The 12,754-nt window shown below is 47.6% G+C and overlaps 1 protein-coding gene across 2 annotated transcripts in view; it reads right to left on the bottom strand.

Moving 5' to 3' along the window:
• The window catches only part of MACF1 (microtubule actin crosslinking factor 1), a 252,726-nt gene that overhangs the window by 121,524 nt on the left and 118,448 nt on the right, over positions 1–12,754 (bottom strand). For both annotated transcript variants that reach the window (XM_065421610.1, XM_065421609.1), the window contains 12 exons: positions 11,827–11,988; positions 10,455–10,559; positions 9,683–9,778; positions 9,127–9,252; positions 6,272–6,424; positions 5,592–5,746; positions 4,267–4,393; positions 3,280–3,463; positions 2,714–2,883; positions 1,812–1,990; positions 1,047–1,185; positions 269–462 (listed from right to left, as the gene is read on the bottom strand). In XM_065421610.1, the coding sequence (XP_065277682.1) occupies positions 269–462; positions 1,047–1,185; positions 1,812–1,990; positions 2,714–2,883; positions 3,280–3,463; positions 4,267–4,393; positions 5,592–5,746; positions 6,272–6,424; positions 9,127–9,252; positions 9,683–9,778; positions 10,455–10,559; positions 11,827–11,988 (1,790 nt within the window). The remainder of the gene's footprint in view (positions 1–268; positions 463–1,046; positions 1,186–1,811; positions 1,991–2,713; positions 2,884–3,279; positions 3,464–4,266; positions 4,394–5,591; positions 5,747–6,271; positions 6,425–9,126; positions 9,253–9,682; positions 9,779–10,454; positions 10,560–11,826; positions 11,989–12,754) is intronic.

Genomic DNA, 12,754 nt, shown 5'->3' with positions numbered 1-12,754 from the left:
CCTGTAGGATAGGCAGGGGGTGTTAAAGCAGAAAAAGGGAGTTAAGAACTCAAAAGATGGAGTTGGAGGAGCAGAAGAGAGAAAGAGAACCAAGTCCTGCCGTTCCCTCAAATGGGAATAGTTCCTATATTTAATGGTGGCATTTGTCACCCTGGCTGCTAGCTGAAGTCACAACTGGAAAAATGCCATTGCTAGTTCCAAGTCTGGCACAAGCTCCCATCAGAGGCACTGCCAGAAAAGCAGCAAGAACAAGGAGGGAATGTCTCACCGGGTTTCAATCTGAGAGCCAACTCTCTGCCAGCGATCCCACAGCTGGGCTCCCTTCTCCTGGTACCGCTCTAGGTCCATGCTGCGCTCTTGCTTCAGACGATACAGCTGCTCTCCCATGACTTTAGCCTTTGCCACATCCTCTTCCAACGAAGAGAACACGGGGTTCTTGTTCTTCGAATCACTGAGCCATTGCTTTAACAAACAACAAGACAGCTAAATTCATATTACCAAGACCAGAAAGTTTAGCTGAAGTTGCTGGTGGGTATGTACAACATGGAATTCTCCAATCAAACGTAAGCATCTAAATGTACAGAACAGTTAAGACAGGAGAGATAAATATCTAGCTCTGCCTTGTGTTGCCCTGTGGAGTTCAGGAACAATTATCAGCTCCATAATCTCCACCATCTGGCTGAATCTAGGACAGGGAGTTGCAAAACGTAGAGATCTGTAGCCCAGCTCAGAGCAAGTCATGATGGTGCACTCAGCATCGCAGAGTTACGCACGCTGCGGCTGCCAAGTGCAATTAGCACCAGCCGTGCAAAAAAGCAGAAGCGACGGTGCCTGCCAAGGCAGCTGTTCGACCTACAGTTCACAAAGCAGTAAGGATCGTGTGGACTCAATTAAAGCCTCCAATCACTCACCAGCAAGCAGGGGGGATGGACCACAATGCAAATTCAGTAAGGAAAGGGGAGGATCCAGTTCAATGAATGCCAGAGCTCATGACTGGAGTGATTCTAGTTTCTACTGGATGCTATTGGAAGCATAATGTTACCAACCTGTAACGTAGCTCTGTGAGACTGAATAGCTGTTAGATCAGCAGGGACTGCCTCCTCTTGGCTCAGTTTCACTTCATACCCCTTGACCAGGGACTCTGCTCCTTGGGTAGCACGAACAATAACATCCACCATCTTTAACCTATCGTGTAAAGACAAGAAGGAAACGGGACTTCTCAAACTGAGGACATTCTGCATTGTAAAGTCATTTGGATCATAAGCATTGGAGAGGAACAGAACAGATCGCTCTGGATCATACCCAACATTCACATTTGAGTAGCAGGAAGAAAAGGCCGTAATGGAATCTAGATTCTGAGGGGAGAAGCCCATAAACACGAGCCCCTATATATATGCCCCTGAAATTCTAAAACACCTTCAATTAAAATGGAAGGGATCAAACAGAACAGAACACAGAAGTAGCCTAATCTAGTGGTATGAGTTCTAGAATGAAAGACTGGAATACCAGCGTTTAACCCCAGTTCTAACAGCAACTCCAACAAGTCACTTCATCTTGGCGTTCCCATCCCCAAAGTGGGAATCATTAGTCACCTCAACACTAACACTCAAATATTCTGGAGCACCACTGCCTGGCACCCCTTGGAGCTCTTGAATTTACAGCATCTCCTAGACATTCCTAAGCCCCCTTAAGAAGCATGAGAGCAATTCCTACCCTCACCCAGTTTCAGAGAGGGTAGCCATGCAGCATAGCTAATTCTGCCCATACAGAATTCTCTCTCAACTCCAGAAAATAGGCACATTCTGACTCACTTATCCAGGTAGATGGAAGAGAGTCCATACACGTGATCCATCTTCTCTACCAGTAGATTGAGCTCAGAACGCAGGTGTGGGGCACTGGACCCTGTTGGAGACTTGTGTAGGAAGTTGTCACATCTCTCAGAAACGTGCTGCAAGTCAGACTTCAGCTGCCGTAAATCCTCCTGCATACGCTGTGTGGAGGCAGAGAATTAACATCAGCATAAAGTGCAGACACCCAGGAGACTGAAGCAAACGTGAACAGGATAAGATGCAAGGAGCGCCCAGTGTCAGACCTTTCCAGCTTAAAAGTCTATTGAGCAGAATCATTTGACGTCTAAATGGGGCTTGTAAATTCTGCAAATTCTTCATTCCTTTCCTTATCAGATCGGGATACTCTGGTCTCAGTGGTGGCAAAGGCCACCTGCAGTCAATGCTTTGGGAACTGTTGCTTCTTATACCTTTTTATCCAGATTTAAAGAAGGAATACTTTATGCAATGGACATTTGCCCAGCCAGCCTGTGAAAAAGGCAGTATTTGCTAGTCTCAGCACATAAAAAGGAGAGAGATCTTTGCAGATTTCTTCCCATGGGTTTATATTTCTCCTCAAGTGGCCGCTCAGTGGATTGAGGGATAGGCCCAGGCTATATGACAATAGACATTTTCCTCTTGGGGATCTGAAGCGAGGAGATATCATGGGGTGGGCGAAGGTGAAAAATGCAAAAAGGCGGCGAGGCAAGAGAACAAAGATACCTTCATTGTCTTTCTGACCTAAGAGTAAAATGTTACCTCTATAGGATTGCTATGTGAAGCAGGTGAGTTCCCTATATAAAATTTATGCCAGGGTATCAATGCCCTGTGAAGCAGCTCTCTTAAGACCAACAGTGGGTTCCCTCGAACCTGCAGAAAGTACTGACCTCCTGCTCTGCAATGCGCAAGGTGTTTTCCTGGATAGTATCACCGTCTGTTCTGGTGTTGCTTGGGGCCTGGATTCGCCTCACTAGTCTCTGTTCGCACTCCTCCAGGCGCAGACGGATGTTCTTTAGCTCAGAGAGATATGTCCTGGCAAGGGTCTCATCTTTGTCCTCTGTTAAGTCATAAACATACAAAAAAACCCACCCCATCTAGGATCAGTCTCTATTAGGAACCATAGACCCAAGTGGCTGCACTCTTCTGCCCAGAGAGAAGTGAACACAGAGCTCTCTACTCAGATGGAAACCAAATTTGTCAAGAGCTGTGAGGACCTAACGTTTAACCACTGGCAGCAGAGCAAGGACCCCGCTACCCAGACCTAATCGGCACCATTTGCCAGCACTATTTCTCCCCAACAAAGGCCGCACATTCAAATGAACAGCAGGGAAGAGAACAGCCATTTGCAAAGCTAACACTCACAAGCTAGTCTAAAAATTAAGAGCACCTGTAGATCCCTCATCTCTATCAGCCCCCAGAGCTCCACGTTAGTCTATTAACCCTCCCAGCTCACCATTCTCCATGGACTCCAGCAGCTGTTGGAAGTGCTCCTTGCTGGACTTCACTTCTTCCTCCAAGCGCAACCGATCGGCCCCAGAGAAGAGCTCCGAGTCCCGGCTGTCCTGCAGGAAGTCCTCACAGTGCGCCTGGAGGCTCTTCATGGCTTGCTGGCACTCTCCTTGGGCCAGAGATCTTAGCTGTGGAAAACCAAAGACTAACGATAAGGAACCATGCACCAAACTGCCCTGACCAAGCTCCCAGTTACTGCGAATTACCCGGCTGCGTCTCTCATTTCTCACACCCAGCCGTAAGCATTAATTAACATGCTCTTTTCCTAGCAAGACACCCATCTTTTCAAGGGTGACAACCACTGCCAGGAGGCAGATTCTAGTGAGTCTCCCCTTCTCGGACAGGACAGCTCTTTTGGTCACGCTATGATACAGCACTGCCTTTAGAGGCCAGCCATTGTCTTGCCTGGGTTTTTATCTCGCTCCCCCCACTACAATAATCTTTATTGCCTGAACAGAGCTCTCCTATGCTTTCAAGGAAAGAGGAAAGACATTATGAGGCATTTGCCTTCCCTGGATCTTTCCTCCCCTTCCTCATTCCTCTCACCTCCACCTCTGTTCACTCCTAAGTAAAAAGATGCGTCAATCCTACGACACCTGAACTGATTATAGCTCAGGAGCAAACAACTGATGCTAGGGTCATTGCACTTCTCTTTCTTTGCTCTGAACCCCCCAGAGCTCAGACTGTCTCACACTGTGCTCCTTAGGCTGATCCCTCAGTTGCCCTAACCCTTCACCCTTGAATCATCTCTTACCATTTTCCTTGTATTCCCTACCCAGGCGAGGAAGCCTTGGCATCATTTCCAACTCCAACCAGGCACCTGGGACTACGCTTAATGCCAAAGCAAGTTAGCTTTTACATTGCTGGAGAAGACCAGCCTACACTGCAGTGACCCGGACATGTGGATTTGTTGGGATTCTTTGTACGGTACCTTCTCCATATTCCAGCCTTGCACCAGGGCAATGTCCTTCCGCAGGTAGTTCCAGGAGATCAGGCTCTTCGTGTTCACGTGGAGCTGGTGCCAGAGGGCCATCACCTTCTGGTACAGCTGTTCGACCCTACGACAGGACAGCAGTTCCATCACTGCCCAGGTCTCCCAGCATTCTCAGTTACAGCATGGAGCCAGGCATGTGCTTATTCAAATTCAGCCTTTAACTTTTAGCGCATTAAGATAACAACCCAAGGTCAAGCCTAACCGAGTAGAGCCAATGGTAAGGCTTGCAGAATGCCCTGATCAGAATCAGATGGGAGCCGTATCTCTCTTTCATTCACATGCATTAGATCCCCAGTGGGGAACCCCCCCTCCTGCGTGCTGCCATCGCCAACCATCCAGAAATATTACATCAATCTCTTGTGGAGTTAGCAGCAGGGGCACTGCAAGAGCCGCCTCCTCTGCCAGGCAGGCCAGCCACACCCAGGAGGCCCCTGGCCCCTCTCTAGGCTGGACATTTGTGCAGCCAGAACGGGCGTTCAGGTTTTTCCCCATTCCCATTCATTGCATTGTTTGTGAAGTTACCAGGCTGGAAGCACTAAAGAACACCATTAGCCACACAACAAGCAGGGCAAGGGAACCACCTTGCCCACATGCCTCACCCCTACCTAGACACCAGAGGGTAGTTCAGTTTCCAGACCCACTTAGACCTTGTCCACCCTGGGTTTTTTGCACTGGCACGGACAGCATTGGTGCAAACCCCTAATGAGGGAATGCTGCACCATGAGTTTGATCGTTTGAAGCCAAGATAAGCAGCACAAGTCATGATTTATAGTGGTGCAGGCACGTCGAACACCAGAGACTTGCACTAGTGCAAAAATCTAGACAGTCTAGACGAGACACCCTTGGTCTCCCTGCTGATACTGTCACAAGGGAGTCGATCACAGTAACAGGTTCTGTGACGTTGGTCCACTGGGAGCTGAAACAGCAAACCCAACAGCCATCAGACAAAGTCTGGATTTCAGCTCGTGACTAGAAGGCTCCATACCACCACCACCAATCCCCTGCACCCTCCCCATCACCTGTAACTGAGCCCCACCGCATCAACGAGCTAGCCACCTGTTGCAATTAATATTAACAACATGAAGCCCCAACTCCCAGCAAGGAAGAGGGGTTAAACTCTTCCCCAAGCAAAACAGATCTGGATGGTCTCAGTATAAATAACCCAGAACATAACGAACAGCTAGAGGCATCTCTTGGTCATTCTAGCTTTGGAATTCCAACCCACCATGAGCAGCAAGCAGTGAATTGCAGTGCTTAGTTACCTATTGGCAATGTCAATTGCCTCTTTGTTAGGAGGGGGGATCAGGAAGCACACAGATGGTACCATGGCCTCATTGCCGGTTGGGCTGATCACCTTCCATTTGGTCCTCTGGGAATTATCTTCCAGCACACACTCATCATTCTTACAGATAGTGATCTACGTAGGCAACAAAAATAAGATTGCAATCAAACACCTGACCCACCAATGCCTTCCGTTGTGGCCAGATTCCTCAGGTAGCCCTACTGGAGTCTCCCAGAAAGGGAAGGAGGCTTTCAGCCAACTCACTTTAAAATCGAGCAAAAGTGAAGTAATTTGCGAATCACCTCAGAGAGCTGTCTGGAGAGGAAGGGAGGAGAAATTCAGCGATGCTAGGATGCTACCTGGACAAGTCTTTGGCTAGAAGGTATCAATTCCACCCTCCTATGGGAATGGAACCTTTGCTACTGCTCAGAGAAAAATCAGGACCATTGGAGAAGCTATTTCAGAAGAGGCAATTGCTCCATCCGCCTCCTTATATATCCCCTCCCTACCTCGCTGTTGTTTCTTACCGTCAAGTACCATAGAAGTGGTCCAAGTTTCTCTGTTTTCTGCTTCCCCACTATTCCCACAACCCTCTGCACAAGCCTAGATTCTTCTCCTCCCTTCACTCCGAAGCTCGCAGGCTCCTTGCCGTCAGCTCACCTCGATTTGGCGATAGTCACAAACAGCCTTGACTGAGATGGTGCTCTTCAGGACATGGTCCGGATTCCTTGGCTTTAGCTGAACGATGGTTTTGGACCGCCCAACCAAGCTGGCGACGGAGCTCTTCGACTGAATAAGCTGCTCCTTTTCATCCTGGCGAGAATGAAAGAAAAGCGCTACTAGTGCAGGTGGCAAAAGAGAACCACTAAATCCCTTAGAGTATGTCTACACTACCCGCCGGATCGGCGGGTAGCGATCGATCTATCGGGGATCGATTTATCGCGTGTAGTGTAGACGCGATAAATCGATCCCCGATCGCTCTCCCGTCGACTGCTGAACTCCAGCTCGGCGAGAGGCGGAAGCAAAGTCGACGGGGGAGCCGCGGCCGTCGATCCCGCGCCGCGAGGACGCGAAGTAAGTGATTCTAAGTCGATCTAAGATACGTCGATTTCAGCTACGCTATTCTCCTAGCTGAAGTTGTGTATCTTAGATCGACACCCCCCCCAGTGTAGACCAGGCCTTAGAGTTGTTACAACAACCCTCTTTCCCCCTGAAAGGGGAGGGTCTCCCAGGGCTGGGCTGGGCTCTCAAGGGCTGAATGGATATGCCAAGAGAGTCCCTCTCACCCCAGCTGTGGGGGAACACACCCCAAATCAGGGCTGGAACCTTTCCTTTCATTTTTGTGCCATTCCAGACAACTCACTTGCTTCCCCCCAACCCCACCCAGCTGCATGCAAGCATTAATTTCTTTTGCTGCTAGAGACAAGAAAATAACAGTCTTCTACAAAATTTAAATAGCAGTGTGTATAAAACAGTGACCAGCAGGACACGCCCTCACTGAGGAGGAATTTCTTTTTTGCTGCTTTGAGAAGGCTGCAGAACCCTGCGGCGTTCCTTACTTTTCTAAAGCAAGGAATGAAGGCATGTTTAAAAACAACACTCAGGATGTAGGTGCAAAGAGTTAAGAAGATAAAACATCCCAGAGAAATGGCTCAGAAACAGATCTTCACCTAAGAGACTTCTTTCCACTATGGTTAGTGGCGAAGCGATCAGAGTTATTAGATATTTTGATAGAAATTTGCCAGCTGGGGTAAATGATATTGCATAATTGGTTTCCATCAGTCACTGCTGGTCTGATGCTCTGAGATCGCAGTGGTTCTCCATTTTCAGAGCATCCTCAAAACAATCTACAACCATTCCAGTGTAGAAGTGAGGGTATCGTTACATAAATCACAGCCTGAATAACTTATCATGGTCCAGCCCACTTTGACTTATGAAGTTAAAAAAAAAAAACATCCAACAGAGAACTTTAACACTCCTGCTTTCCACTCTGAGCCCATTAAAGGGTCAATTAGTGCACTAGGAAAGGTGAACGGTCTGTTATTTAATGGTTAAAAAAAAAAAAAAGAAGAAGTGCTTAAATAAACTACCTGTGCCTGTCCCAGGGAGCATGATTGGAAGAAATACAACTTTAACTCATTAGTTACCAAAGAATAATAGCATATGTCCGGGAGATAGCTGGACTTCACCATTCCTGAGATGTCGGCTACTTTTCAAAACAAGGAGTGAACCACTGTCATGCCAGAATCCGAGTACTTGTGGCTATAGGTCTAAGAACCTGCAGCTAGTGCAGCTGGATTACAAAGAGCCTGACGACCTGACACTGGGAGGAGGGAATGCACCACTAGGACCCTTGAGAAGAGAGGATAACAAGTCCAGAGGATTTACCCTGCATGACTGCCCAATACCAGCACCCACGTTTTTGCTGCAGAACCTCTGGGACCAAAAGAAGTCCATAAGAAAGAGATTGCATATGACAATGGGATTTCATGCCTCTGAGTTTGTTAACCTCCACTAAAAGGTTAGTACTTAATCAGTCCAATCTGAAGTATTGAACGAGTGTATAAATGTTAACATTTAAAAGGCTTTGATTAGCATCTGGCCATTAACCTTTATCAGAGGATTAGCAGTTAAATACTTAGGTAAACCCGCACTCATTAGATATGTCAAATCAGTAGCTGGTTGACGCTTCACTCCTTGTTTCTTATTATGCCAATTTGCCCTGTGTGGTTATAAAGTTCTCTTATTGTTTGGACTGCTCTATATTATTCCTGTCGCATCAGGTCATGTGACAAAGACTAATCTGCCAAAGTTCAGTCTGCTACTGCTGTCTTGAGTACTGAATATAGACATACACAATTATCCATACGCTCCCTGCTTCGATTTTATCATTAGCCACCTTGTAGACCTGGTAAACAGATTAAATCTGGGCATTTCCCGCCATCCTTCCCTGCACCAGCTAAACAACCAATTGGCCGCAGCCTCCAGTTGACCAGATCAGAGTAACCATTTCGGACAACAGAACTCGCCCATCACCATATTTCTACGCACAGAAAGATAGTGTGGTAGATAGTGATGGTGAAGAATCAACTCTGGACTTCATTTTCCTGTGGTATACAAGGTCTCTAGCCAGCCTTTTTGCACTGCTGGCTCCTCTTCCCTTCAGCAAGGGTGCAAGGATACAGAGAGAGCCTTGTGCTCTGTAAGAGTCCTTTACTGATCTTCCATTATAGCTATTAAATTAAAATCAGATTAGTGTAGACAGCGTTAAATCAACAGAAAGTGACACAGTAAAGGTCACACAGCCTGCATTCCGACACACACAATCAAAATGCAAAGAGGAGCCTGAGACAGGATAGGCAAAGAACATTCAACTTAACTGTGCTGTTGTAGGAATAAACAAATATACCCATTTTCCCTTGTGACGCAAAAGCCAGCAGGCAGTGCTGCTCCACAGTATTGATTGTGCATTGTACCGAGAGCCCATGATGTTGGGGCTTATACAGAACACCCACCATGGAATCCTGCAGCAGATCTTCCAGGCGGGTCAGGCTGGTGTTCTGGTCACAAGAATATTTCCGTTTGATAGAGTCCTGGAGATTCCGCAGGTACGTTTCCGACTCTCGGGCGTCACTGAAGAACTGCAAAGCCAAAAAGCATTACAGAAAGCTGTGCGACACAACACACCACAGGCTATTCATTGCCACAGGCAACACTGAAAGGGACCCACCAAAAACCTCATTAGACAAGTTTCTTCCACATTTCTCTCCATCTTTGTGCTGCTGGAGCTGTAAGCACCACCACAGGCATGGCCTGGGCTATCACGAGAAATCACATCCCACCAGATAAAGTGCACAGGGGACCCGGCAAAAGGGAAAGAAACAAATGAGAAAAAACTCAGAAGTCCTTCATTTAAAGCTGTGTTCAGGATAAAGCCTATACTGCCCTGCAAAAGGATAAGCGCGTTGTGGGTCAGCTGATGCTATACCATAACCACGGTGCACAAGCAGGTTTGGGTCTCTGAACCATAGGTCAGGGACAGAAATGCAGGACTGTCCCTCCCTACTATACCTGGAAGTAAGCAGCATTCTCCTTCACATGCTGGTCTACACATAAGCAGAGCTGTTTGATCCATTGCCACTGGGACTGCACAGCTGCGCTATACGCCTGGAAAATACATATATACAAAGAAAACCACGAGTTACAACAACGAAGGAACCAGGTGCATTGGTCAATAAGGGGTTTGAGTCAGTGTTCAGCCCGTTCACTCAACTAGCTTACAATGTTCACATAAGGAAGGAAGGATTTGGCTGTAATGAGATGTCATGGGAAGTGCCCTGGAATAGAGACCAAAGGAAATAAATTTAAAAAAGGAGGCACTTTAAGTGGCACTTCCAAGGTAGTTGCCCTCCATCCCCTGGAATTGGTGGCGGGGCTTGTCAGTAAAAAACCCTGCCCTAATAACCCTTTGCTCCACAGAATGTTTGCTCCATCAGTCTCGTAACCATGAATAATTCAAAGTGAGCTCAGGGCCACTGGCTCTCTTATCTTACCACAGGACCTTGGGCCTGGGCCCAGTACACACAAACATTTATCTTTATTATCTTGGGAAAGGTACTGTCTAGAAGTGTCGTCCTTGTCCTCACAAGAGGCACCCTTATCAATAAAGCTGTTTTATGACGACTTGGAGTTGGTAAGAGCAGTTTAGGGTGGAGGTGGAGGTGTGGCGCGGCGCGTCTAAGCATCTCTCCCAATGATATTTCTTCAAGGGGCTAGCGGAGTTCAATTCATACGGCTTGGCGTGAAACCCCCCAGCGTATAAGCCCTTCAACTGATCAGTTACCTCTACAGTCTGTTTGGCCGGGTGATTCTCCAATGACAGCAGCTCCGCTGTATCTTGTAGAGACCGGAACACATCCTGTTTCTCTTCCAGTTCCATTGTCAGCTCCTGAGTAGCAGATGCAAGTAAAGACTCCAATCAAAATCAATCGTACATTTCTGTGCTAGCTGTACTTGAGTCATTACGTATCCAGGCCAGGCTGAAGAGGAGCAGGGATTTGGGACAGGGTTAAAGCTGATGTTGGAAACGGCACGGAGCATTTCTTCAGTTCCGCATGTAGGTGTTGAATAAGAACACCTTATTAATATTGTCTTGAAGAGAACAGGAGTACTTGTGGCACCTTGGAGACTAACAAATTTATTTGAGCATAAGCTTTCGTGGGCTACAGCCCACTTCATCGGATGCATATAGTGGAAAATACAGTAGGAAGATATATATATATATATATATATATATATATACACACAGAGAACATGAAACAATGGGTGTTACCATACACACTATAAGGAGAGTGATCAGTTAAGGTGAGCTTTTATCAGCAGGAGAGAAAAAGAACTGTTTGTAGTGGCAATGAAAATGGCCCATTTCCAGCAACTGACAGTTCTTGCTACTGTATTTTCCACTACATGCATCCGATGAAGTGGGCTGTAGCCCACGAAAGCTTATGCTCAAATAAATTTGTTAGTCTCCAAGGTGCCACAAGTACTCCTGTTCTTTTTGCGGCTACAGACTAACATGGCTGCTACTCTGAAAATTGTCTTTTTGCGGCTACAGACTAACACGGCTGCTACTCTGAAAACTGTCTTGAAGGGCAGTCTCCTTAACCTTAACTGAGAATTTCTGCCTTGGAATGTTCTTAATTTTGAATGGATACAGATATAAATAAAACAGTATTCAGCAGGTTATCATTCAAAGCCTAGATGCTAGGAACTGAGGGAATTCTCAGCCAAGTGTTTGACTCCAGCTTTAACCCTGCCCCACAGTATATTTATTACATGCTCACAAAACTGGAAAACCTGCTGAACAGATTTAGCTTTTCTCTTTGCATTCTACTCAAGCCATTTACTTGCATCTGAAGAAGTGAGGTTCTTACCCATGAAAGCTTATGCTCCCAATACTTCTGTTAGTCTTAAAGGTGCCACAGGACCCTCTGTTGCTTTTTACTCAAGCCATAGTTCACCAGTGGCGATCACAACTGCGGCAAGCGCTGCAGGCTGAGCTGTAGGAGCTCAGAAACCTGGGAAGTCTTAATTTGAGAGCTTTTAAGCCAGCTGGAGGTTTCACGGCAATTTAAAAGCAATACCAGTCTAATCAGTGGAGCTTGTAACTAGGCAGCCCTGTTCAGATGGGTGCCCTGTGCCTGCACTATACTCACTGAGAAGTAATTCCTTTTGGCTGCAATATTGGGGTTGTTGTCACTCCAGTCATACGCCAGCTCCTCTTCCTCCTTTTCATTCAGCCAGATTAACTCAGCAGTAGCTCGGGACACAAACCCGTACAGGCTCTGGAGATGCCGCAGTCGGAAGCTCGATGTTTCCTGCATACAGTGAAATAACCCACCCCTCTCGTGAGCCATAAATGGATGTTTCCCAGACTCTTCTCTCTTCCAGTGCCCCTGAAGGGGGCTGAGGACATACAGTTACAGTACTACGAGCGGTCTGAAAAGCGTGTAAGTGAAAACCACCCACCCCCTGAGCAGGGGCGGCTCTAGCTTTTTTGCCGCCCCAAGCGCGGCAGGCAGGCGGCTTTCGGCGGCGCACCTGTGGGAGGTCCCTGGTCCCGCGGATTTGGCGGCATGCCTACAGGAGGTCCACCGGTCCCACGGCTTTGGCTAACCCGCCACCGAATTGCCGCTGAATCCGCGGGACCGGTGGACCTCCTGCAGGCATGTCGCCGAAGGCAGCCTGACTGCCGCCCTCGCAGGGACCGGCAGGGCGCCCCCCGCGGCTTGCCGCCCCCGGCACGCGCTTGGAGCGCTGGTGCCTGGAGCTGCCGCTGCCCCCGAGAGGATAACTCCAGCTGTGATGAGTTGCTCCAAACTGGGAAACATTTCTCATGGCATGTAAGTCAAGCAGATAAGGATAATGAGAACGGCTTAGGAAATTCGGACCCTTTGCCTTGTACACTCAGGGTTACCGGCTGAGTAAAGCCATGGCCTCCATAAAACACAGGCCAACCTTGCCAAAATAACCTGGTTTGCCATAAACAGGTTTCCTCTGAATTCTGAGGAAGACACTAACGTGTCTGCTCTTCTCTCCGCTCTCAATGATTGCTACTGTTCCCTCTCCCCAGCCTCACCACCA

The sequence above is a fragment of the Emys orbicularis genome, chromosome 23 (genome assembly GCF_028017835.1).
Source record: "Emys orbicularis isolate rEmyOrb1 chromosome 23, rEmyOrb1.hap1, whole genome shotgun sequence".
Taxonomy (NCBI): domain Eukaryota; kingdom Metazoa; phylum Chordata; order Testudines; family Emydidae; genus Emys; species Emys orbicularis.
This window is presented reverse-complemented; position numbering and strand designations above follow the sequence as displayed.